Source organism: Girardinichthys multiradiatus, chromosome 8, assembly GCF_021462225.1.
Source record: "Girardinichthys multiradiatus isolate DD_20200921_A chromosome 8, DD_fGirMul_XY1, whole genome shotgun sequence".
Classification (NCBI taxonomy): domain Eukaryota; kingdom Metazoa; phylum Chordata; class Actinopteri; order Cyprinodontiformes; family Goodeidae; genus Girardinichthys; species Girardinichthys multiradiatus.
Window position 1 is genome coordinate 4,371,164 of NC_061801.1, and position 26,524 is coordinate 4,397,687.

The 26,524-nt window shown below is 40.6% G+C and overlaps 1 protein-coding gene across 2 annotated transcripts in view; it reads right to left on the reverse strand.

Moving 5' to 3' along the window:
* The window catches only part of auh (AU RNA binding protein/enoyl-CoA hydratase), a 45,284-nt gene that overhangs the window by 3,039 nt on the left and 15,721 nt on the right, over window positions 1–26,524 (reverse strand). The window contains exons 2-9 of one of the 2 annotated variants that reach the window (XM_047373278.1): window positions 17,106–17,173; window positions 16,469–16,556; window positions 16,117–16,203; window positions 12,122–12,214; window positions 9,802–9,858; window positions 9,409–9,596; window positions 9,231–9,281; window positions 6,414–6,461 (exon numbers count right to left, since the gene is read on the reverse strand). In XM_047373278.1, coding sequence (XP_047229234.1) covers window positions 6,414–6,461; window positions 9,231–9,281; window positions 9,409–9,596; window positions 9,802–9,858; window positions 12,122–12,214; window positions 16,117–16,203; window positions 16,469–16,556; window positions 17,106–17,173 — 680 coding nt within the window. The remainder of the gene's footprint in view (window positions 1–6,413; window positions 6,462–9,230; window positions 9,282–9,408; window positions 9,597–9,801; window positions 9,859–12,121; window positions 12,215–16,116; window positions 16,204–16,468; window positions 16,557–17,105; window positions 17,174–26,524) is intronic. The other variant, XM_047373279.1, reaches the window with a different exon arrangement.

Below are 26,524 nucleotides of genomic sequence, written 5' to 3' on the forward strand. Positions count from 1 at the left end.
GTTTTTTGTATTAAAAACACTTTTCTTTTATTGGTCAGATGAAATATGCTAATTTTGTGAGATAGGAATTTTGGGTTTTCATGAGCTGTATGCCACAATCATCCGTATTAAGACAATAAAAGACCTGAAATATTTCAGTTAGTGTGCAATGAATCTAAAATATATGAATGTTAAATTTTCATCATGACATTATGGAAAATAATGAACTTCATCACAATATGCTAATATTTTGAGAAGGACCTGTATATTTTAGATTACTTAAAGTAGCCGCCCTTTGCTGTGATGACTGAAATATTAACCTTTGGCCGTCTCTTAATGCACCTCTGGGAAGTTCTTTAAAAACTCTTTGGAAAACCATTTCAGGTGACCACTTCATAAAGCTCATGGAGTTTTGATGCCTTCGGTGAAAATCTACAATGTAAATAGTCATGAAAATAAGGGGACCCATTAAGTGAGAAAGTGTATCTAAAACTTTTGACCTGTAGTGTAGCTCTAAGTCAGCGGATATTAATCTAAAATTTGACAAGAGACGGTCATGCTTCGTGCCGTTTTGTTTGGAGTCTATATAACCATGGCATTTTGCCATGGTTATATGGACACATAAAATCCCCCATCACATTGAGAAAAAAAAGAAAAAAAAAAGTCTGTTTCCAACATTACCGTTCGCCAGTAATAAGGTATCATGAGTTGAAGCAGTCAAACGTGCCAATACATTAGTGGGACAGATTTAATTTCAGTCGGTCATTTTCTACCGCTTCTTCCATAGTGGGTTGCGGGGAAGCTGGTGCCTATCCCCAGCAGTCTATGGACGGGAGGCGGGGTTCACCCTGGACTGGTCGCCAGTCCATCGCAGGGCAACACACAAATAACCATGCACACACTCATTCACACACCTAAGGGCAATGTAGAGAGACCAATTACCAATTAACCTAACAGGCATGTCTTTGGACCGTGGGAGGAAGCTGGAGTCCCCAGTGAGAACCCACGCACACACGGGGAGAACATGCAAACTCCATGCAGAAAGACCCCCAGCCAGGAGCATTTGTATGACAGATTTGTGCTTCACAAATGAATAGCACATTTTTCAAATGAAAATGGTTTCTATTTACAAAAGCAAATTAATTTACAGATGGTTATATACATTATTACAATATGAGTGCAGTCGATAGCTGCGATAAAACATTCAAATCGGCTCCTCGCTGCAAATTGCAATTTGATAGTTGCCTATTCAGCCACAATGTAGGGTAATTTCATCTATCATGGCAACATACAGATAAGGCCATCCAATGACTGGCATGGCACAGCTCAGAGATAACCAGAGATACCCGACCTACCAGCGAGCTTCCTTTCTCAAGTGCGGCTGCAAGGAATCCCAGGGTAGTGAGAACTTAAACTGGCACCGGCAAGGCACGGTTCCCCAAGGTTCCCTATACGCTGGAGCCTGTTCCGTGCAGAGATTCAAAATAATTGCCCTGGGCAATATAAACTGGCTAATAAGCATGCGCCAGCAGGTCAGTATGATCTCTGAAAACCATTCCCTCCGAAACTTTCCGTCGGCGATGTCCTTCAGCAGTGCCAAAGCACTGCCTTTGTTCCACAATGTTGAGCCCCAGCCATGGAATGAAATATGCACTGCACTATACACAATCAAAGAGGCTGGTAGGAAACTATGCATCGTGGATTGCACACACCAACATACTCTTCGCACTTTTAGCACAGCCAGGAAGGAGTCACAGCTGGAATCCCCATGATGTCAAGGAATAAAACTGTTCTACCAGCACCGGCTCAATCTCTACCCAGGCAACTCTCCTAGAGATGCAGATGGAAGAAAACACATGTGAATGTCCAACTTGATGGCAAGCTGGACTAAATCCTCAAACTTGGAACTGGTGTTTGAGTACCAACCGATCAAGGACAACAAAAGTTAAGTAATGATTTGCTGTTCGTGAATTGATTGTTCATAAAAAAAGGGGGTAATTAAGATAATCTTGTCTAATCTTTCTTTCTCAGCTTCTGCAGAAAAGGAATCTAAGTCAATGGTGCCTCAAAAGAGACTCTAATCTGTGTCTCTAATCATGTTGAGTAAAGATTTATCCTTCCTCCCTGCCTGAGAGGAGACGGCCTATGAATCACAGTAGCACATCAATGCCTGGCCAGACTGGGCCGCTTTGGTTACACACCCCAATGCCCCTTTGAATTTCCTGTCCTCCTGTTCTTCAGAACGGTTCCCAATGGAGGTGGTGTTTGGGTAGAGAAAATTAGGATGAAACAATTGTTTTGTTTGTGGTGGTAATATGGCTACCTGGTGAAGGTAAAACTAACCAGTCTCTAATGGTGCGTTCAGACCGAACAAGATTTGAGCGGCAAAAAGGCATCAAACGCCTCAAGTTGGACGCTTGTGCACTTTGAAGTCAGACACTGATATCTAGCATCAAAAACCCTGTAGACAGGCGTCAGAGCAAAGTGTGGATAGACACCTGTTTGGAGGAGCTACCCTGTATACAATGGCAGATGCAATTGAAAGAGTGGCTTGGCTTTATTTGCTGAATAAAGGAAAAGAATGTCATCATCAGGAGCCTCTGTTGTGTCTGGATTCTCCAGATAATTCAGAGGTGTTGAGTTTGGTAAATTTCTCCATTTGCACCAGGAGCTGCGTGCTCTGAAAATATGACACTATGTCACAAAGCTAAGCTTCTCTAATTGGTTGACATGACGCGTCAACCTCCAAAAGTTTGGATTTTGGATTAACCCTAACCCTAGCATGTGCTTCTTTGATGCGCTGTATGCGCATCAGGTGCTTAAAATCTCAAAACGCACACCACCCGACGCGCGAAATCCATTACAATGTGCTGCGCCAGACGCATGAAGCGCGCCACAGGACATCTCGACGTCCCGACACGCACGTCCACAGACTTTGCATGAAAACCAGACACCTCTGACGCTCAAATCACGTTCGGCCTGAATGCACCATAAGCCTTAGGGCTAGTCTATTGTTCTGTGTTGTGTTTTGAAGTTGATACAAACTTTATGTTCAACAAAATGTTTTAAACACTGATGTTCCAGTATTGTGATCTTGCTCCATTTTATCTGAGTCGACCTTAATCTCCTTGAACTAAACTGCTACAAATAGGTTTGAATATTGTTTAAAAAAGTGCTCTTCTACCTTAACATTTTTATTAATGGTTTTCAAAGTAAAATTTATAGGGTTATCATAGGTGGGGGAAGTCCACTTCATGCAGCGGTAGCTTAGCTTGTTGTCAACAAACAGGTCTACAATCCTTCTTTCCACCATAGATCCACAGGGCTGAGTGAACTCTGCCTCACTCACAGCCGTTACAGACTCCAAACACGGCATTCATCTTTAAGCCAAACATAAACTTTTTCACCTTCCATAACGTGAAGAACATAACTGCAATTCATAACTACATTCAGCACGCATGTGTGATGCCATCTTCTAGGAACTGATCGCCCCAGAAGGCAGCAAAGATTTAGGCCAAGCTAAAGTTCACTTTTTGTTTTGTTTGGGGAATAACTGGCATTACACTATTCAGACTATTACACCGAGAAACCACTGCGGAACTGACGCTTAAGGTAGGCTTCCAACTCAATGTGACTGATTTTCTTTCACACACACTTATTGTTACTGCCTTGCTCCATGACCCGGTCAAAAAAAAAAAAAAAGGAAGCAAGCCGAGGGAGTAGCAGTTACGTAACAAAAGTCTATAGCATGCTTAATGAATTTTTTGAGACATGCCAATGACAGAAAAGAACAAACTATCAGTCTTAAGTTTGCGAAACCACTAATTTAGTGGAAGCTTACCGGTCCGCTAACACTTTTCAAAAGGTAGCGAAGATTATATTTCGCACAAAAAACAAAACAAAAACTTAGTTCCACTACTAGCCTTTAGTGGAAATGTGCCCACCACTGAGTTTGAAAATACCATCCAAATCTACAATAAAACAAATATCCCAAACATAACATCCCAAAATATAGTTTGTTACATAATTTTTTATGTGCATTACGTTATGTTGTATGAGGCTGAATGTGGTTCAGTTTCATCCTTCTGGTTTAAACCATAAAAGCTCAAACACATGAAAAAACATCGGGTTCAATGCTGCTTGAGTTGAAAAACATTAGTAAAGTCATATTTCAATGTATTTAGGTGAGTTTTTGTACAACCCCAATTCCAATGAAGTTAGGACGTAGCGTAAAACATAAATAAAAACAGAATACAGTGCTTTACAAATCCAGTCGAACCTGTATTCAATTGAACACACTACATAATGTTCAAACTGATAAACTTAATTGTATGTTTGCAAATATTCACTCACTTTGAATCTAAAGCTTGCAATACGTCCCAAAAAGGATGAGACAAGGGCACATTTACGACTGTGTTACCTCACCTTTTCTTTTAATATCACTCAATAAGTATTTGGGAATTGAGGACACCAATTGTTGAAGCTTTGTAGGTGGAATTCTTACCCATTTTTACTTGATGTACAACTTCAGTTGCTCAACAGTCCGGGGCCTCCGTTTTGTATTTTGTGCTTCAACATGCAGCATTGTGTTTTGTTTGTTTTTTTACGTTTTACACAACATCCCAACTTCATTGAAATTGGGGTTGTACTTTGCAGTGTGATACTGTTTACTGCCAAGGTTTACGTAGATGTTCGCACATTTTCAAAGCAGGTCAAAGGTTTGCGTGTATTTACGCACACTTGCATGCCATGTTCATATCTCTCCTATGTTAGCTTCCGTTCACTGGCTCCCTGTTAAATCCAGAATAGAACTTAAAATTCTCCTCACATAAAAAGCTTAATGATCTAGCTCCATCATATACCAGACATCTGACTTTCGTATATTTCTAACAGAGGACTTCATTCTCAGACTGCTGATTTACTGGTGGATCCTAGAGTACCTAAAAGTAGAATGGGACGCAGATCTTTTAGTTATTAGGCTCCTCTCCTTCGGTACCAACTCCCAGTTTTAGTCGGTGAGGCCTGTCTACTTTTAAGACTAGGCTTAAAATTTTATTTTTTGATAAAGGCTGCTGGAGGACATAATGACCACTTTCATTCTCTCTGCTACATTCTCATACTACTCTCCAATTTTGCATTATTTGCTGTTATTTCAGGTTTTAACCAGTTCTCTTTCTGTTTTTTCTCATCCCAGAAGCTACATCCGGCCTGGCTCTGTGTTTAGCTAAGATACCTTTCTGGAGGGGGACATCGGCCAAGCTGCTCATGCCAACAACTTAATGCTCTTCTTCTACAGATAATACACTTGGCCCTGTCTTTCAGTGTTCAATTCAGTCTCCTAGGCATAGCTACTGGTTGAGCTTTTACTGTGATTAACTGTGTGTGCTCTCTTTCATGTTTTAGACTTGATAACTAGGTTCAGAGTTCATCAGCTTAGCTGTCTTTCTCTACTAGATGAAGCCACTTTTCTTTCCCATAAACAGTCCTACTGGATCATTGCTTCTGTGTTTGTTTTGTGTCTTTGCTGTTCTTTCAAACCCCCAGTCGGTTGTGGCAGATGGCCGCTCACACTGAGCCTGGTTCTGCTGGAGGTTTCTTCCTGTTAAAAGGGAGTTTTCTTCTCCACTGTCGCTACATGCATGCTCAGTATGAGGGATTGCTTCAATGTTAATACAAGCGACTGCCCACTGTCGCTACATGCTCATTTAGAAGGAGTGAATGCTGCAAGTCACTGACTTGATGTAATCTGCTGGGTTTCTGGAAAAACATTTTAACCAGTTTGAATAACAAAGCTGAATCTGACTGCACTGTTTGATAATTAGGATAAAGATATTATTGAGTTATTCCACACCTTTTGTATACTACATAATTCCATGTGTGTTCTTTCAGTTGTGATGCCTTTGGTGAGAATCTACAATATAAATAGTCATAAAAGTGTCTTGAAATATGTATAATTTGATTGAACTGACTTTGTAAAGTGCCTTGAATCGACATGTGATGTGAATTGGCTAAATAAATAAAACTGAATTCAATTCAATGTTCATTCAGATACATCCCAACTTGAGTGTGAAAGATGGCGCCACAATGTTTTTTGTGACTATGCACCATTTATACAAGAGGCCCCAGGTCTTTAACCCCCTACATCCACTATGGGAGGCGGTACATTTGTGCCAGAAACTTTTGGTTATGTGCATTTTATGTTCCAGTGCTCTCCCCTTGTTGTAGTTGCTTGAAAATAATCTCAGCAGACTCCTCATTGGTTGATCCGCCAAACAAGCTGAAGAGAGGATTTATAAGGAGTTCACCTGACTACCTTGTTAGCTTCCACCACTTAGCAGATTTATTTACTATTCCAACAAGCTTAGAGTGATATGACATCTTTACATTATAAGTAAGGAAACTACCAATTGTCCACCCACAGAAACAATACTCACCTGAGCATAGCATGCCTCTTCAATTGCCAAACCTGTAGATAAATCCACCTGAATGAGAATAAAGCATTTGTCAGTGAAATACACAAGAAACCATAAAGTGTTTTGATTTAAATTTTCTCTTGCGTTAGTGATTATATCTGTCATCAAGACATATCATGTAATAATGTATGACACTAACAGTCTGGCAATCCAACAGCACATAGGCCGAGCATACAATCAATCCAGACACACAATGACCTTATGTGACTCCCTTCAAGGAGCAGACTACTAGCCGATAGTCCCCTGGATTTAAATGATCATTATAAAGACATTGTATTCTAGTCTATACTAATTTTAGTGATGGGAGTTCTGGCTCTTTTTAGAGAGCTAGAGATACAAAAATAAGCCAGCTCTTTTGGCTCCTAAGTGGCTCGTCAGATTTTGTTTAATAAACTACTAAAGTACGTGTAAAATAAATTATTAATGACAAATCCTAAATTATATCAAATGTTTATTTATTTATATGGCACACTGTGCCAGGCAACTAAGCTAAAAATTAAGAACGATCTGAAATAAACAAAAGGGATCCGGCTTTGAGAAAACTTAGCTGGAGTCTCGCCTTCCCCCCCTCTCGTGTTTGTGTGCTGTGCTGTTCTTGGAGCCCAAACATTCACAACTGACCCATCACTAACTAATTTATTGTTTCGATTTGCCACCGTTACTAGTAATTTCAAACTATAAAACGCCTAGCGGAGGGTATATCAAAAGATTTTTAATCAAATTTAACTCCTTGTTAAAATTCTTCTCAATAAAAAATTATTACAAGACGTGTTGAATGTGCATTTCCTCTATAGTATGAAGTTTGAAAGGAATGGTTTGCATTGTGTTCAACGTGTCGGAAATGGCCCATCTATGCTACTGGAATTTTCATTCTATAGCAGTGTGAGGCATGTTTGCTCAGTTTCCCTTGATGCTATGTGCACAATAAAGGAATGTACCACATAGATGTTTTACTGCTGAGCTGTTTCATGAGTTAAAATATTCCTATTTTGACAACAATACAAAACATTGTTTAGTCACATTCTTTTATACTTTACTTCTCTTATATTGTGCCCGTTAAGCTACAGACGTTTCGAAGCCCAAAAAACTTACCCTTCACAGATAGATTCAAAAGAAACAAAGCATAAAACTAAAAACAAAATTTAAAAGTCAAAAACGTTAGATGATGAAATCCAAAAAATGATAAAAGTACTTGAGGAAAAGCATATGTCAATAAAAATGTCTTCAGTGAGTCTGCATACTCTAAAAACAAAGGAAGCTCATTCCACAGAGTTGCAACATTCTGGAAAGAGCGATTCCCGTGTATTTTAAACCTGATCCTTTGCTAGTACTAGGAGGGTTAAGGTCTGAGGACATAAGGGCTCAACTTAGGAGTATGCAACTTTAACAATACAGTAAGGTAGGAAGGAGCTTGACCATCTCAAACCATAAACGTTGAAGTCAGGATTTTAAAATGCATTATAAAATGAACAGGTGACCAGTTCTAAGACAATAAAACTGGAGTGGTGCAAGCTCTGCTGATTCCAGTTAAGAGTTTTGGACCAACTGAAGGTAATCATGATTAAAATACTTCTGTGTGATGACAGACTTCTGCTTGGTTGTATCATGGAGGAAAAAAGAGAGAGTTGGAGGGAGAGAAGGAGAGGAAACAAGATAGAGCAGGGCATCCAGCAGGGCGTAGACGCGCAGCTTCTTTCAGTAAATTTAATCAGGTGGGTAAAGGTAAGGTCCAGGAGAGAATAGACATTGAAGAGTTATTAGTTGGGGTTGCAGGCTTCAGCTAAGTGATATCAATGTCTCCTGTTCTAACCTACAACAAGGCACAGCCCCTCAGAGCTATGCTTTGTTGTAGTAGGTTTTGTGTGGATCACTTTTTCCACTGGTAGGTGAAAAACAATGGTCAATGGCCTGTACTTGTATAGCGCTTTATCAAGTCGGTGGACCCTAAACGCATTACACTACAATCAGTCATCCACCCAATCATACTGCCCTGGGTCAGACTGTCAGAAGTGAGGCTGCCACTGAGATCTCTGACCACCATCAGCAGGCAAGGCAGTGAAGTGTCTTGCCCAAAGACATGACAACTGAGGCAGTCGTTGTGTCCCTTGAACAGTGCTTTGATATGTTAAAAGGTTGGGGTATTGTTTTCTGACCTAATCCTGCTTTAAACGTCCCCACAACGTTCTCCCTGACATGCCTGCTGTCTTTCTTGGTCCTTATGATGCGCTTCTGTAATGTTTTCTAACAAACCTCTGAGGCCTTTACAGAACAGCTGCATTTATACTGAGAATAGATTACACACAAATCTCTTAACTAATTAGATGATTTTGTAGGAAATTAGTTGCAATGGATTTTATTTAGGGTAATCAGAGGAAAGAATAGACTGAATAGTTTAAAAAAATCCAATCGAATAGCTTGAGATTTGTGGTTGTAGCTCGCCAAAATGTAAGAACAATTTAAAAGCTGTAATGCTTTTGTAATACACTATTATATGTTATGTAGTCAGAGTACCAGTACCAAAACAAGGCATATGTTGCCTTAAGGCTGGTAAGATTATTTTCTAGAATTCAGAGCACTTATGTTTCAGCTAACTGAATAAATTATTTTTAAATGGAGGACAGTCTATTAGGCCCAGGTCTTGTAATGAATCGTCCTTTTACAGACTATAGGTGGATGAATAACTGAAGATGTTTTTTGGTGTTAATAACACATTGTTAATTTGACCTACATCAGCAAAACACTGATTGAGGCGGTCCTTAACCAATTACTAGAACTCACCTCTATTCCTTGGTTGATTGCTAGTTTTGCCATCCTTACTGCAATTGGACCCTGTAATGCCAGAACTTAGAGACTTACAAAGGTCACAAGTTTTAAAATGACAACTCTTTTATTTAGTCATGCCTGTCATTTTTTTGCACTGAAATGTACTTGGATACAAGGATTAGCTTGTTGCTACCTGAGGGTTGATCTCTCGAGCAAGTTCAAGAGCATGAAGATAGGCAGCATCTCCACTGTCATTCTGCTCTACAGAATGATTGACTAGCCCCAGGCGATATGCCTCTTTTCCATCCACTATCCTAGCAGTAAATATGAGTTCCTTGGCTAGAGACACACCAATAACCCTTGGGAGACGCTGTGTTCCACCTACAAAAGGACAGAAGTAAAATGGAGCCTGAATAAAATTCAACCACAATTGCAAATATCAATTTCTCTTTTCAGATTGACATCTTCAACAACCAAAACAGAGAAGATGGGAATTTAACTAAAAGAAAATAATAATAATACTAAAATAGAGCTGCAACCATAACCTATTTAATTTATGCAAAATACAAAGAAAATCAAGCCTTACCTGCTCCAGGAATAATAGCAAGCTTTGTCTCAACTAGTCCCATTTTTGCACTGCTGGCTAAGGAGATCAAGGAGCAGAAACAAACATGTATTTAGATTTTTGATTTTAATAAAAAATATTTGACACCACAAATGAAATAGTAAAATCATAAAAAATAAAAAAAACAGAAACATGTAGATATATTCTCATAACAATAACACCTTTAATGTGTAATCATTAAAGGTGTTATTCTCCACTTCTTATAAAATTATACAGTACAATCATCAGCACCACTGTCCATCCACCTACCTGTAGCTAAAACGCATGCATGTATACAACCTAGAGGTTCATGTCAAAAATTCAGAAAATCTTGAAAAAGTTCAATAGTTTTTGTCATTTATTTCACAAAGTAAAACTAATTATATAGATTCATCACACACATAGCGAAATAATTCAGCTGTTTGTCTTGCAATTTTAAAGATTGCAGATACAGGTAATGAAAGCCCAATCTTTAGTGTCTCAGAACATTGGAATAGTATTCATGTTTTAACAATAATTCTTATGTAATGGCCATATGGATGGCCTACACAATCATGGGCAAGCCTACTGACTTGATAGATGTCCAGAAGACATCCACAAGGAGGGTGAGCCACAACAAGTCACTGCTAAAGAAGCTGGTTGTTCACAGAGTGGTGTGTGTCTAAGCTTATTCAAAGAGAGATGAGTGGAAGGAAAAGTGTGATAGAAAAACGTCCACCACCAACAGGGATAATCACAGGCTTTAGAGGATTGTCTAATCAAATCCTTCAAGAATATGAGCTTCACAAAGAGTAGACTGAGGCTAGAGTCAGCACACCAAGACAGATCCGACATATGGGCTACAAATGGCACATTCCTCGTGTCAAGCCGCTCCTGAACCTGAAATATTAGAAGCATCTTTCCCTGGCCTAATAAGGAAAATAACGGGACAGTTGTTTAGTGGTCCAAATACCCATTTTCAGATGAAAGTAAAGTTTGGGTCATTTGGAAATCAAGAATGCAGAGTCTGGAGGAAGAATGGAGAGGCACAGAACATGTTGCTTGAAGTCTTGACGTTTTCCACAGTGAGTGATTTGGGGATGTCATGTCATCTGCTGGTGTTGGTCCACTGTGTTTTCTGAAGTCCAGAGTAAACACAGCCATCCACCAGGATATTTTAGAGCACTACATGCTTCGATTTGCTGACAAGCTTTATGGAGATGTTGATTTCATTTTCTAGCAGAACATGGTACAGGCCCACACTGCCAAAAGGTATCAAACTGGTTTAATGACCATGATGTTACTATGCTTGACTGGCCACCAATCTCTGCTGACCTGAACCCCTTAAAGAATCTTTAGACTACTGTCAAGGGGAAGCTGAGAGACACAGACTCAACAATGCAGATGACCTGTAGGTCGCTACTAAAGCAACATGGGCTTCCATTACACTTCAGCAGAACCACAGGCTGATCGCCTCCATGTCAAGCTGCATTGATGCAGTAATTCATGCAAAAGGAGGCCCAACCAAGTATTGAGTGCACACAAATGAATATACTTTTCAGAATACTGACATTTCTCTTTAAAATATCCCTTTTTATTTATCTTAATATTGTAATTTTCCAAGACACTGAATTTTGGGTTTTCATTTATTTCAATCATCATCACTGCAAGAAATAAAGCCTTGAAATATTTCAATATTTTTTTTGTGTAATGAATCTAAATGAGTTTTCCTTTTTGAAATGAGTAACAAAAAATATTTGTTTGGATGGACATATTACTTTTACATGATATTTAAATTTTTTTAGATGTACCTGTATATTTGTAAAACGAAATCATTTTCATCAATGCTGCATTTCATTAATAGTAATGACAAACAGAAAATGTATTTCCTGATAAAACAAACAAACCATGAAAAAAACACATTCTTAAGATGTTATTTGCAGGTTTAAATATGAAATATTGACAGTAAAAAAGCCAAATGAATTATTAAGATTTGTGGTTCAAAAAAGTCGTCAAACATGCTTGTAACAGAGTTTCATGAAAATTATCCTAACATTTCATGAATAACATTTAACTTCATACTGTTTATTAAATTTGGTGATGATCCTTTTTATGGTATTCTTAACATTTTCCTTCAGGTGATATTACACCACAATTGCAATGGCAAAAGCCAAGTGCATTCTTAACCAATTGTTATTTACAAGACACTGACAGAATGTCAAGTAAAATAAGTCTGGAATAAAAATAGAGTTTTCTCCAAAAACATAGGACAAGATGAAGGTGTGTCAATAAGTCTGCTCCTAGTAATAACTGGAAGTCTTACAGGCAATTCTGATGTCACAAGCAAGGGCCATTTCCAAACCTCCTCCTAAAGCAGCCCCATCAATCGCAGCAATAGTTGGAACTGAAAGATTATCTGTAAAAACAAGAAAAAATTATTAAAAAAGAAAGATTTTTTGTACACCCTGCTCAAATTCCATTAGTTTATTTACCACAATACCTCAATATTATTCTTCACTACACCATAAATTGTTCAGTCATGGAAAACTACACCACAGAAACTATACAAGGATGTGTGATGCATCCAAGATGCATTATGATGTAACTGGTTTTAATGCTTACCATAACATTTCTGTCAAGTATAGTTTAAAAATAAAATGATCATTTAACCACATTTAATTACACGTTTTTTTAATTGCTTCTGCATCAGACTTCTGACAGATACTGATCGATTTATGCATATTTGCACTATTGTTAAATGTTCCCATAAAATATATATTGTGGACCATTTTAGGGATATTTCATCCTTACACTTTTCCTTCATCATTAGCCTGTTCCATGTGAAGTCATCTCTGCTGGAGAATATGAATGAATTGTCCTGCAGGTTGTGTACCTCTCCTGTGGTTTTGATCTCCAAGAAAATTGGAAAACTGAGCTTTAAGGACAACCTTAGATAGCCGTAACCCGGGTAAAAGAATCATTCCCTCCCTCTCTAATGCACTATCCATGTACTCCCTCTTGCGTTATCCCCCATTCTTGCAATTGCAGCTTCACACGGTCACGTGACCGCCGCTAACCATAAGAGCAGCAATACTAGCCAATAGCTCAACACAATCGGAGACGCACAAGGAAGCATGGGGAGAGTTGCTGCAGGCGCCCCCTACTGAGAACTTCAAGAATGTCGAGAGGAGTTTTGTGGTTGAATACGTAACGGAATTGGCCAGGTTTCATTCTGATGGCGATTTATGGAAAGACCTACAGCCTGAACGGAAAAATATATGCACACAAGAGTACCAAAAATTGGTACTGTTAAGAACCAATACGGTTTCAGAGGTACAGGGCATCGGTACCGTATCGGTTAAAATGTGAAAAGTACCCATCCCTACTCTGTTATCCCTTTGTGGCTACATCAATGATGGAAGCCTTGGTGCAGCATTAGTGCAAAAGTCTGATCATAAACAAGATGTGGTTCTTGCTTTAGCCTGGCACAAGCTGAACTGTGCACTCCCCCCTATGCCTGCACTGACTAGTGGTCTTCCTTTTAAGTAGCTTATTGTAGCTTTTTTTTTTTAACCATGTCCTGTCTGGCAGAGTAGCTCTCAGAATTGTTTTCTGAGTGCCAAGAAAAAGCCCAACAGATTTACAAGTGGAGCATTAAAGCTAACGCTTTAAAGCTCTGCTTGATATTTATAAAAGAAACTATATTAGAAACAGTTTTTGGATTATTTCAATTGCTACGGACACTGAGACAGAAATGAAAAAAAATAAAATAAGAAGCACGAAAGAGAGAGAGGTTGGGCAAAAAGGAAAACGGGGAGAGGAGAAAAGAATGGAGGAGAGAAAGGATGAAGAGATTACAAGATAACACCCTGCTTGCTTCTACACCTGCAGAAACATACATAACAGCTTTTTTACCGAAAGGTGCATGAATGCAAGATGTATTTACTGGTAGATGGGGCTCAATATAGAACATTTGTGTATCTGTTAACACCTGAATCTAAACACCTGTAGGTCTGAGTGTGAGCGAGTTTGTGTATACAAAATTTCTCCATAGAAATATGCAATAGTAAGTGTGTGGAGCCATAGACCTGCCCCCCCAACCCGGAACAGATACGGAGGAGATCCGAGCCACATGTAAAGGCCCCCCAGAGCACAGGAGAACCATCGCTGGGACTACCGCAACCCCCCCAGAGAAGAGCAGGGGAGAGTCCCAGGGGAACCACCCAGCAGCCACAAGGCAGAAGCACCAGGGAGTTGCTGCGACGGGCAAACAGGCCTCGCCGGCAACCGTCTACGCCCGAGCAGATCCAGCCATGGACCCAGAGACCCGAGGCCCCGGGAAACATTACACCCCAAGCAGAGGCCCCCCCGACATAGCCCAGGGGTCTAGGCCCCGGCAAGCAGTCACCAGGAGTGAGCTGGCACACACCAAAGCACACAGCCCCGAGAACCACAAGTACACCAGCGGGCAGAGACACCAACCACCAGCAGGTAGTGTGGCAGGGAGGAATTAGGCCCCCCATTTGATGGAGGGCCTAAACTGATCCAGGAGAGGGAGCAGTCCAAGACCCAACCGGACACAAAAATCAGGTACACAGTCACAACTGTAGCTACCATATTGTAGCTTTAATTTTAACTGCATTGATAGAGCCTCCTTTGTAAGTTGCTTTGGAAAAAAACATCTGTTAAATGCATAAACATAACAAATTCAGTGGAGAAAACTAAAATCCAGCAATAGAACTGGAGCATCATGCTTTAGTGTGGGCTCTAAAAAAATAGAATATCTGCAAGGATGCACTTTCACATTGTTAATGGACAAATCTTCTGTGATGTTTAAGACCACAAAAAAACAGTAACTGCCTGGGGACGGCTGTGTGTATAATGGGTCGTTTTCCAAAGAGCTCTAGCATAAAATCACCATTTGCTAGTTTTGTATACTACTATTCAAGGTAAGGGGAGAAGTTCCCTTCAAAGGAGGGAACTGCAGAAGCAGCCTTGCAGGTGTGACTGATTAATGTATGGAGCTAAATTGGGGCCATAAAGTTTGTCCGAAAACATTTCTTTTGAAACTGAACAAAAAAAGGTTTTAAAATTGAAAAGTAATTTTGAACCTGAAAAAACAAAGGATTTGAAACTGAGAAATATTTTTGCAAATAGAAAAAATATTTGCAATGAATCTGGAATTTTTTTTTTTATCTGAAAAATATTTTTGAAACTGAAAAGAAATGTTTAAAACTACTTTTCATATTCAAGTTTTTTTTTTCAGTTTCAAGATTTATTTTTCAGTTTTACACTGCTGCTCCCTCAGTGTAGGGGCACATAAACATAGAATATCTATTATGTTTTAAAGCCATTTCTAGTTCCAGCAGTTCCTGAAATATCACCTGAGAATATTTCCTTTAGGCGCCTAAGCTGTCAGTCATCATTCCACACCCCATGTCATCTATGTCCTGCCCCCAAACAGAGGGAGCAGCAGGTTGAAACTGAAAAATAAATCTGAAACTGAGAAAAAAACTTGAATCTGACTAGTTTTAAACATTTCTTTTCAGTTTCAAAAATATTTTTCAGATTTAAAAAAAATGTTCTGATTCGTTTCAAATCTTTTTTTTTTTCATTGTCAAAAATATTTTTCAGTTTCAAATCCTTTGTTTTTTCAGGTTCAAAATTACTTTTCAGTTTTAAAACCTTTGTTTTTTCAAGTACAAAATTACTTTTCAGTTTTAAAACCTTGTTTTGTTCAATAAAAAAAAAAAAATCTTTTCGGACAAACAATTTAGCTCCATACAGAAGCCCTTCCAAGTTTCAAATATATTTTTCAGTTTCAAATCCCTTTTTTTCAGTTTCAGAAATATTTTTCAGTTTCAAATCCTTTTTTTTTCAGTTTCAAAAAAATGTTTTTGGACAAACTTTATGGCCCTCTTTTAGTGTAAACATCAGCATTGTCTAATTTCCCGAGGACAACTACATCTTCTATTGATACCTACCAATTCCCAAGCTGAAAAGAATGTTGTGAGTAAAAGACAGATCGGTTATCAGTTCGGAGTTATTAAATCACACTAAAGACACTAAGTTGTTTGGAAGAATCTGCTGTACCCCAAGTGGGGTTTGAGTTGCCATTTGTTTCTTCTGCTTACATGACAGAATTTTGATGAAGGTGGCGGGAAAAACTGAAGCTTATTCAAAACTAAAATCACTGATCACTGTAAATATTATTAAATATAATTATTATTAGCACACTGAAACTGACTTACTTTAATTTTTGTTTCTGAAAACTTCCAGTTCATCTAGGTTTTTACCACAATTACAGAAAGTCCTTACCCAGCTCTGTGATGAGGGCTCTTGCTTTTGAAACAAATGGTCCCACCTCATTCTGAGCCATCTTTGCCCTCTCTTTCAGATCTGCACCTGTACACAGAAACAAAACGCAGCATCAAGTTTGTGTTCTGGTCTCTTGTTGCAAGATAGACCATAGAACAAATCTCAGCATTTGGCCTGTGTCTCCTGATTATAATGACACAAAATCCATTCAACACTTTAAATCTAAAAATAAGAAGCTGAATGACAGGAATTGTATAAATTATACACTTAAATTTCCCAACTGAGGGGCAATAAAGGATATTTCTGTTCTATTCCATCTAAGTTTTAAACAGCATAGTCCCCAGGAGCATACCTGCACAGAAGATACCAGGAACCAAACTGCATAAAATAACACTGCGCACTTTGTTATTCTTCTTAATATCTTCTACAGCCTCAAACATCTAGAAGAAAAATAAACACCGAATTTATATATTTTTACAATTCACAGCACCTTAAATAAAGAACCTCTTTTTATGAACTAAAAAAAGTGGACAGGAAGGAAAGGAAACCTGTATTCTAAGCAGTAGGTAAGAAGTCTGACAGCCATTCAGGAAATCAGTGTTAAGAGAACTTTTGTCATTTTAAATCCTACTTGCTTCTGTGCTGTGTTTTACTGTGTTTCCCAAGCCTTTTTGATTACTTTTAGTACAAGAATTTGACTAAATTAAAGGAAGCATGTGAGGAATTCATTATCAAGGAAAGACCAAGTAACACAACTTAAAACATTTTCTAAAAACTCCAACAATGATTACCCTCAAATTTCTAAAGTAGCCTTCCAGGACAAACACATTACCTAACCAAAGCAAGAGTGGTACTGCATAAATGATTAACCAGTCAAAATCTGATAAAAATAATTAGAAAATAGAAAGTAATTATTGAATTAGAAGATAATTCTATAATTATTATTATTTTGTTAAAAACAAAGAAAAGGTACAAAAAAAAATACATACCATTTTGACAAGAGTTTTGCTAATGGAATTTTTGGCTTTTGGTCGATTAATCCCAACAACAACAATACCTGAAAGACAGATGTTATATATTTACTCATGGAACACAGTAATATCATTAAGATGAAATATGTGAGACACTTAACAATATGATGTTATAGTAGAAGTAGTGATCATTTAGCAGGCTGATAAACAAAATTACCAGCATTTTACAGAGTTTCATAAAGGATCAAGTTTGTGCTTTGTGTGAGGCCGGCTGGTTGTGTTGTACCACTCCCTGATCTGCGTGGCTTACAGACATCATTAATGGCATCAGTGGGGACCTGAAGGTATCTACGCAAGTTGTGTCTATTCAGCAATGTCTTGTAAAGACTATGTCCAGTTTGGTGAGCATAATACCCCCATCTGCCTCTCAAGCAAACTCAAACAACAACCCCTTTCAAAGTCCTAGTGATAATACTGAGATAAAGGCCAAAGTCATTGAACTGTACTCGTACTTGTCGTCTTCCACTTATCCGGGACTGAGTCGCGGTGGCAGCAGACTTAGCAGAGACACCCAGACGTCCCTCTCCCCAGACACCTCCTCCAGCTCCTCCGGGGGGAGCCTAATGCGTTCCCAGGCCATCCGAGAGACATAGTCCCTCCAGCGTGTCCTGGGCCGTCCCCTGGGCCTCCTCCCAGTGGGACGCGCCTGGAACACCTCTCGAGGAAGGCGTCCAGGAGGCATCCGGTATAGATGCCCGAGCCACCTCAACTGGCTCCTCTCGATGTGGAGGAGCAGCGGCTCTACTCCGAGCCCCTCCCGGATGGCCGAGCTCCTCACCCTATCTCTAAGGGAGTGCCCGGCCACCCTACGGAGGAAGCTCATTTCCGCCGCTTGTATCCGGGATCTCGTTCTTTTGGTCATGACCCAAAGTTCATGGCAATAGGTGAGGGTAGGAACGTAGACCGACCGGTAAAACGCGAGCTTCGCTTTTCGGCTTAGCTCTCTCTTCACCACAACGGACCGCCACAGCACTCCCACTACTGCGGCAGCCGCACCGATCAGTCTGTCAATCTCCCGCTCCATTCTTCTCTCACTCATGAACAAGACCCCGAGATACTTGAACTCCTCCACTTGAGGCAGGAACTCCCCTCCAACCTGAAGAGGACAAGCCACCCTTTTCCAGTCGAGTACCATGGCCTCGGACTTGGAGAAGTTGATCTTCATCCCAGCCGCTTCACACTCGGCTGCGAGCCGCCCCAGCGCATGCTGTAGGTCTTAGCTAGAGGGGGCCAGCAGGACCACGTCATCTGCAAAAAAAAGATACGAAATCCACTGGTCCCCAAACCAGACCCCCTCCGGCCCTTGGCTACGTCTAGAAATCCTGTCCATAAAAGTTATGAACAGGACCGGTGACTAAGGGCAGCCCTGCCCTGTCCGCTTGTACAGGGACCAGATGGCCCCAAATAAAGGGTCCCCGATTCCATACTCCTGGAGCACCCCCCACAGGGCATCACGAGGGACACAGTTGAATGCTTTCTCCAGGTCCACAAAACACATGTTGGACAAACTTCCATGAACCCTCGAGTACCCTGTAGAGGGTATAGAGCTGGTCCAGTGTTCCACGGCCGGGACGAAAACCACACTGCTCCTCCTGAAGCCGAGGTTCGCCTATCGGCCGGACTCTCCTCTCCAATACCCTGGCGTAGGCCTTACCAGGGAGGCTGAGGAGTGTGATCACACCCTCCGATCACCTTTCTTATGGAGGGGGACCACCACCCCAGTCTGCCAGTCCAGAGCCACTGTCCCCGACCGCCACGCAACGTTGAAGAGGCGTGTCAACCATGACAGCCCCACAACATCCAGAGATTTGAGGTCCTCAGAGCGGATCTCATCCACCCCTGAAGCCCTGCTACCGCGGAGCTTTTTAACTACCTTGGTGACTTCAGCCTGGGTGATGAAAGAGTCCAACCCTGAGTCCCCAGCCTGTTTCCACCAGGGAATGTGTGATGGCAGGATTGAGGAAATCCTCGAAGTACTCCTTCTACCGCCCGATAATGTCAAGGTCAGGAGCCTCCCACCCCCACTATAAACAGTGTTGGCGAAGCACTGCTTCCCCCTCCTGAGGCGCCAGACGGTTTGCTAGAATCGCTTTGAGGCCAATCGGTAGTCCTTCTCCATGGCCTCACCGAACTCCTCCCAGGCCCGTGTCCCCAGCCTCTCCCACAGCCCGGGCCGCAGCACGCTTGGCCTCACGGTATCAGTCAGCCGCCTCAGGAGTCCCACAAGCCAGCCACAGCCAATAGACTCCTTCTTCAGCATGACAGCATCCCTTACTGCCGGTGTCCACCACCGGGTTCTGGGATTGCCGCCGCGACAGGCACCGCAAACATTACGGCCACAGCTACGGGCAGCAGCATCGACAATAGATGCGGAGAACATGGTCCACTCGGACTCTATGTCTCCAACATTCCCCGGGATCTGGTCGAAGCTCTCCCGGAGGTGGGAGTTGAATACATCCCTGGCCGAGGGCTCCGCCAGACGTTCCCAGCAGACCCTCACTATGCGCTTGGGCCTGCCAAGTCTGACTGGCTTTCTCCTCCTCCAGCGGATCCAACTCACCACCAGGTGATGATCAGTGGACAGCTCAGCCCCTCTCTTCACCCGAGTGTCCAAAACATGCGGCCGAAGATCTGATGACACGACAACAAAGTCGATCATCGACCTCCTGCCTAGGGTGTCCTGGTGCCAAGTCCACTGACGGACACCCTTATGTTTGAACATGGTGTTCGTTATGGATAATCTGTGACTAGCACAGAAGTCCAATAACAAAACACCACTCGGATTCAGATCGGGGAGGCCATTCCTCCTGATCACGCCTCTCCAGGTGTCACTGTCGTTCCCCACGTGGGCGTTGAAGTCCCCCAGCAGGATAATGGAGTCCCCGGGAGGGGCACTATCCAGCACCCCTGACAGGGACACCAAGAAGGCCGGGTACTCTGCACTGTCACTCGGCCCGTAGGCTGAAATTATAGTCAGAGACCTCTCCCCAACCCGAAGGCGCAGGGATACGACCCTCTCATCCACTGGGGTAAACCCCAACACGAGACGGCTGAGCTGGGGGGCAACAAGCAAACCCACACCAGCCCGCCGCCTCTCCCCATGGGCCACTCCAGAGTAGAACAGAGTCCAACCCCTCTCAAGGAGATGGGTTCCAGAACCCACGCTGTGCGTGGAGGCAAGCCCAACTATTTCTAGTCGATATCTCTCGACCTCCCGCACAAGCTCAGGCTCCTTCCCCCCCAGCGAGGTGACATTCCACGTCCCTAGAGCCAGCCTAAGCATCCGGGGATCGGGCCACTGAGGTCTCCACCTTCGTCCGCCACCCAATCCTCTTTGCACCTATCACTGTTGTTGGCTTTTAAATTGAGGTAAGAAAATCACCATTGCATGCTTCTACTTAAATGCCCTACTTTAATGATACAATATCAATATAGGTTAACTTTTTACGATTTCCATGAATTTCACCCAAAAGCCAAATATCCCTAACTTTTTGTGAGTAGCGTATGTAGCATGTGATTTCCTGATACTTGAAATATTGAATCCTTTCAAATATTGCATCCAAGTATTCCTTTATGATAGTGATATTGCACACACCAAAATTGCGATGGCGATTACAATTCAATATTATATTATTGTCGGTCATGGCAGATGGCTGCTCACACTGAGCCTGGTTCTGCTGGAGGTTTTTTCCTGTTAAAAGGGAGTTTTTCGTCTCCACTGTCACTACATGCATGCTCAGTATGAGGGATTGCTTCAAGGTCAATGCCAGTAAATGTCCACTGTCACTACATGCTCATCCAGGAGGAGTGACTGCTACAAGTCACTGATTCAATGCAATCTCCTGGGTTTCCTTAGATAGAAAACGTTTTTATCCAATTTGAATAAATAACTGAATCTGACTGCACTGTTCAATGGTTAGGATTAATTGGAATGTATGTACCGGACTTGAAATCTATATGATTCGATTTAATTGACTTAGCAACTTTTAAAGTTACCCACCTTTCACAAAATGCAACAGGAAACAACACTCTCCAATTATTTTGACCTCTGCCTTCCTCCCCCCGTTGGATGGAGTAAGGGGGAGTCAGGTTTAGCTTAAACCAGCTCAGTTATGGTTGAGGTGAAAACACACCCTCCATTCCTGCTACCTGTGCGACCCCTTCTCTTTTCCAGTGGTTATAATCAGTCTGACAGAGTGAGGTACCCCAATCCTTGTGGTATTTAGTATAACAATGGCCACCAGTGGGCTCTACATGGACAAACTTTACCAGTTTATTCTTTTACTTAGTAACCCTACACATAGCCCATTCTAAAATGGCCAAACTCTAATACTCAGTAGTTTAATCTAACCTCCCCAACAACTCTACACCATTCCCAACCCTTTGTGAAGTGCCCTGAGACGTGTTGTTAATTGGCAATATATACCGTATTTTCCGCACTATAAGGCGCACCGGATTATAAGGCCTATTTTAGAACTTTTTTAATATATAGGGCGCACCGGATTATAAGGCGCATAGAATAGAAGCTACTGCAAACGTTTGACTGGGGTTGCGTTATGCATCCACTAGATGGAGCTGTGCTAAAGAGAATGTCAACAAAACAGTCAGATAAGTCAGTCAGTCAAACTTTATTAATACACTACAAACCAGCGTTCTGATAACTCCATTCACTCCCATGGTAAGGTCTCCTCTACATAGATTTCTATTGAATAGAGCCAACCGCACGTTAGGAATGCATTGGAGTCTATGAAGTTGAAATCAAACGTTAGTTAAAACGTGAAAGGGAACTTTTCCCTGATTCAGTAAACACGTAAAAGAAACAGTTTGATGCACTAAATCAAACGTTAGTACATTCACAATATAGTAGCGTTAACTGTTGAATTCTCTCGCTGCTGCTCTATTCCCATGTTCGACTGCGTAGCTGACAGCCTTGAGTTTGAACTCAGCATCGTAAGCGTGTCTCTTGAAAGGTGCAATTTTGGGGTCGTTATACACACACAAGTGGTGTTGGACTAGGAGTAAGCACAGTACAGGTGTTTACCGCTATTACTTCGGCAACACAACTGACTACGGTAGCCGTAATGCTGCAAGCGGTGCGGCTTTGTAGTTTACCAGTTGTACTGAAACACTTTGACAGAGCGCCGTGTACAACCAGTATGGATCAACCAATTAACCAATTGATCCATATATAAGGCGCTCCGGATTACAAGGCGCACTGTCATTTTTTGAGAAAATTAATGGTTTTTAAGTGTGCCTTATAGTGCGGAAAATACGGTAAATAAAACTGAATTGAATTGAATATTATGCAGTTCTACAAGAAAGCAAATACAACAAAACATTTCCAAAACAAAAAAATTATTTTCTTTTATTACTGGTCATAATGTTCTGCAATAATCTATTGACAGTTGCCATGGAAGTCTGGTGGTATCAAGTGGAATCTAAATACAGCTCCTGGCCACCACACATAGCTTAGAATGATGTCACCCAGTATCTAATGGCAGCTTGCAGAACCACCCAACCTGAATGCCAAATGAAGGGTAACTAACAAAACCTGGTCAGAAGCTATGAAAGTCATATCTGACCTTAAGAATGTTTTTAGAAGTAAAATCTGTTTGCTTTTCTCTTTTTTGTACTCATCTGTACTATATCTTATGTTTCGGTGCTCAGATAATCAATGAATGACATTATTTGTTTAAATGATGAATTCATATTTGGCCAAACATAATTATTCAATCACAGTCACTTTCAAAGCAAAAGGTTGATATTCTGTCCTGTATTAAAATAAGAACAACCTGAAGTAGCACAACACATGTTCATGGAAGTTGAAGACATTTTCATGTCTAATATTTTCATTCAGAAAATGGTGACAGCTGAGACCAGCTGTCTTTCCTGGCCCTGGGAACCAAAAACAGTTGTCTCTTGTTGGTTTCTTTACCTGCCTAATTTTCAGTTTCAGAACTTTCGCATTTATTTGGGTGTGGGCAATTACAGGTAAGCAAAAGCATAACTGAAAGCTCTGTAACTGCTTTGTAAATAAACTCTGTCTTGACAACATCAGTAGAAGCTGCATGGTCAATGTAAACTTAGCTGTTTTTCAGCTGAACCGCCTTATTTGCTTACTAACAATCAAGGCTGTAAGGTACCCTAATCAGTCTTGGGTTTCCTTGTTTCTTTCCCGCATTTCACTTACCGCTTGTGCTGGCACATATTTGCACAACACCACCCTGAGATGTGCAGAAAAAACAAAAAAACGGGTCTGGTCAATGTTAGTCCAATGATGTGGTCTGAAAATAACCACCTTCTCAAAGTATAAAAAAACCAAGGTGATTATTTTGGACACAAGGTATAAGACACAACACAGTGCTATCCGACGATTTGAGGGTGCAGAGGACAAACAGATCTAGGGTAAGGTAAGGTAAGTTTAATTATATAGCGCTTTTCAGTAAGGTGCATTTACAGTGCTGGTCCAGTCCAGAGATTGACAAAAGTGAGAAAATTAAAACCTTTTAGTTGGTCTGATTGGCTGATTGATTTTGGACCAAACAAAATCAACTGTTGCAGCTGATTGTTAACTTAAATTGTTACACATGTAAAATCCACTTTTTTTTTGCCTTTAAATACATTTTGTTGTGTATTTGGAATCTATGGGAGTGCAGAAAAGTTGAATTTAGTTTAAATTTAGACGTTGCAGAGATACCTCGGTTTGGTTCATATTTTTCAGTCCATTCAGTTATCTCTATCATCTGTTACTTTTTTTTAACTGTAGCGTCACAGCATTTGCTGGGCAACTGCTAAATAAGGTCATGGACTTCCGAATGACTAATTTTGCATACCCGCCATTTTTATTTCAAGCTGTAATTTTGTAGTCCAAGCTCAAGTATGCATACACTGAAAAAGATTACGCTCGGTTTGGTTGTTGGGTGTAATAACCCACACAATTCATTACACCGTCCCTCAGCATCAGAACCTCTTGAAGTGCCTGATTAACACTGACACAGCAAAGCGGTAAGCTGCAAAAAACACTAAAATGACAACAAACTTTATTTTAGACATGAATTTATTCTGTGTTGATATAATGTACTGGCCATTGTTTGATAGCAATAGCATAGTGCCTTCTGCTTATGTTGGTGCTGTGTGCTGCTATTAGCTCATTGAGGATAGAACCACACTGCTTGTTTTGAATAGTATTATTATAATAATAGAATAGAATAGTATTATTCTATTATGTTTCGTTCTCTATTATGTCACAGTATTTTCTGTGGAACTACTAAAGATGGTCATGGACTTCCGGCTAACCAATTCAGCGAATCTGCCATTTTTTTGTTGTTGAGGTATTGATATAACTTGCTGTTGTTCTGATAGCACAGTTTCGTGCTTCCTGCTAATGTTAGCTCTGTGCGCTCGCTTTTAGCTCCTTATTGTGTGTTTTGAATAACAATATTAAACAGTTTTGCAATCAGTTTGGTTGACCTTTTAGCCTTGGAAAACACATGATCCAAATGCATTCAGTAATGTTCTTGATGCTAACTCGTTTCCTTTGTTAGTGTCTTGTTTAAAAGTTGTGTTCAATCAATTTGTAGTAGCATTAACATTTTAAAAAGGTATCTTACATGTATTTTGTGTAAAAATATTGTCAGTAACATTAGTAATGAGATTACAGCCTTTGTTACTACAGTGAATTCCTTAATTCTTTTCTGCTATTGTTTAAGAATTTACATTTTTCATGTAGCCTACTGGGCAGGGTTGTACCAAGTCAGTCCTTGCGAGGTCCTGACGTTTCCCGGCTTTAAACACACCTGATTTAGATGCTTCCAGCTCAGCAAAAACCTGTTAGTCAACCATCGTTGTTGTTTGCTGGATTTGATAGCTTACAGCTACAATAATTGTTTTAGTGTTGTTGTTCTCATATATTAGTGAGCGTAGCATATTGTTGGTGCAATGATTTTGTATATACTTTTTTTTTTAGACATTTGTTGATATTTATCGAGGGCAAGTGAAGTGGAAATAGAATCTTGTATGGCTTGTATGGCTCCGCAGCCTGAAGGGGGGCGGGGTGTGAAGTGCATTTGCATTTAAAGAGGCCGCAGCAAAAATGAGACGGGCAAAAAGAAAGCTTAAAAAATTAGTAAAATGAATGCCTAAGGAGCTACAATAACAACAAATTCAAACCCAAGCATTGCAGTTTCTCTTTGTATATCTTTCCAATAATTTGATAATGTTGGACAATCCAAAAATGTGAGTATAATCTTCAAGTCGACAGCCTCTCCAGCACTTATCTGAGGCGCTACCATGTCTAGATATGACAAGAGGGGTCTAAAATAACCTTACTTTGATTTTCCACAGGAATTCTTCTAGTTTTGGGCAGCTTGATATTTTATGGCCCTCCCGAAACCTCGGTACCCAGTCCTCGTCCTCAATTATCCCATTCATTTCTAGTTTTCATTTCCCCTTGATATCTTTTGTTCCTTCTGAAGCTTCCTCTTGTAATATTTTGTTAATATGAGACGATTTTCTAGTACTTATAGTGACATGAAGAATTACTCCATGTTAGAAGGTGGCTTTTGTAAAATGTTCCAGTCCTTATGTATATCTAAACAGTGCCTCAGTTGTAAATATTTAAATAAATCATGGGATGGGGGATTATATTTTTGTTGGCCTTTTTCAGCCCAGTTGTGTAATCTGGACGCAAGAAGGAACTCAGTGTTATTATTAATTTGCATCAATCTACAAACAGAAGTCAAGTCAAGTTTATTTATATAGCACTTTTCAGCAACAAGGCACTCAAGGTGCTGTACATAAGGAAATACATTACAATGATACAAAAACTCAAACAATAGAGGTTATAAAAAAAAAAAAGAGAATAGAATGATGGATAAGAAAACGAAAGGAGAATTAGACTGAAGCTTCCCTACTGGTTGGCTTCGTTAATCTGCTGCTCAAATTTTGTGGTTTGTTCAAGTTATCAATGATTCAAAGTGGTGGCAACAAAGTTGAGCACCACATTAAACTTGGCCAAACATCTCAAGGACCGACACCCTGGCCTTCATCAGGATTTCCGGCAGGTTAGTAAATTGAAGTTCCCGTTCATAATTGAACTTAATATATTAAACGGTTTTACAGACGTTAGGTGGTCCACATTAATGTTGTTTGTTTTGTGATTAGCTGTGGCTAGCATGCTACTAGGCCATGCTAGCCGCGTTTAGCTTGCTGCATTAATTAATGTTGGTTGTTTTAATCTTCGCCATAAGCCGAGGCTAGCACCTTTAGCTAGCAAACATTACTCAAATGTGTCGTTTTCCCTTAAAGTTGCAGAGTGAAGCAGAGAAAACTCTTGCTGCAACAAGAAGTATGCACAGCCAACTCTTCCACTTCTCTTT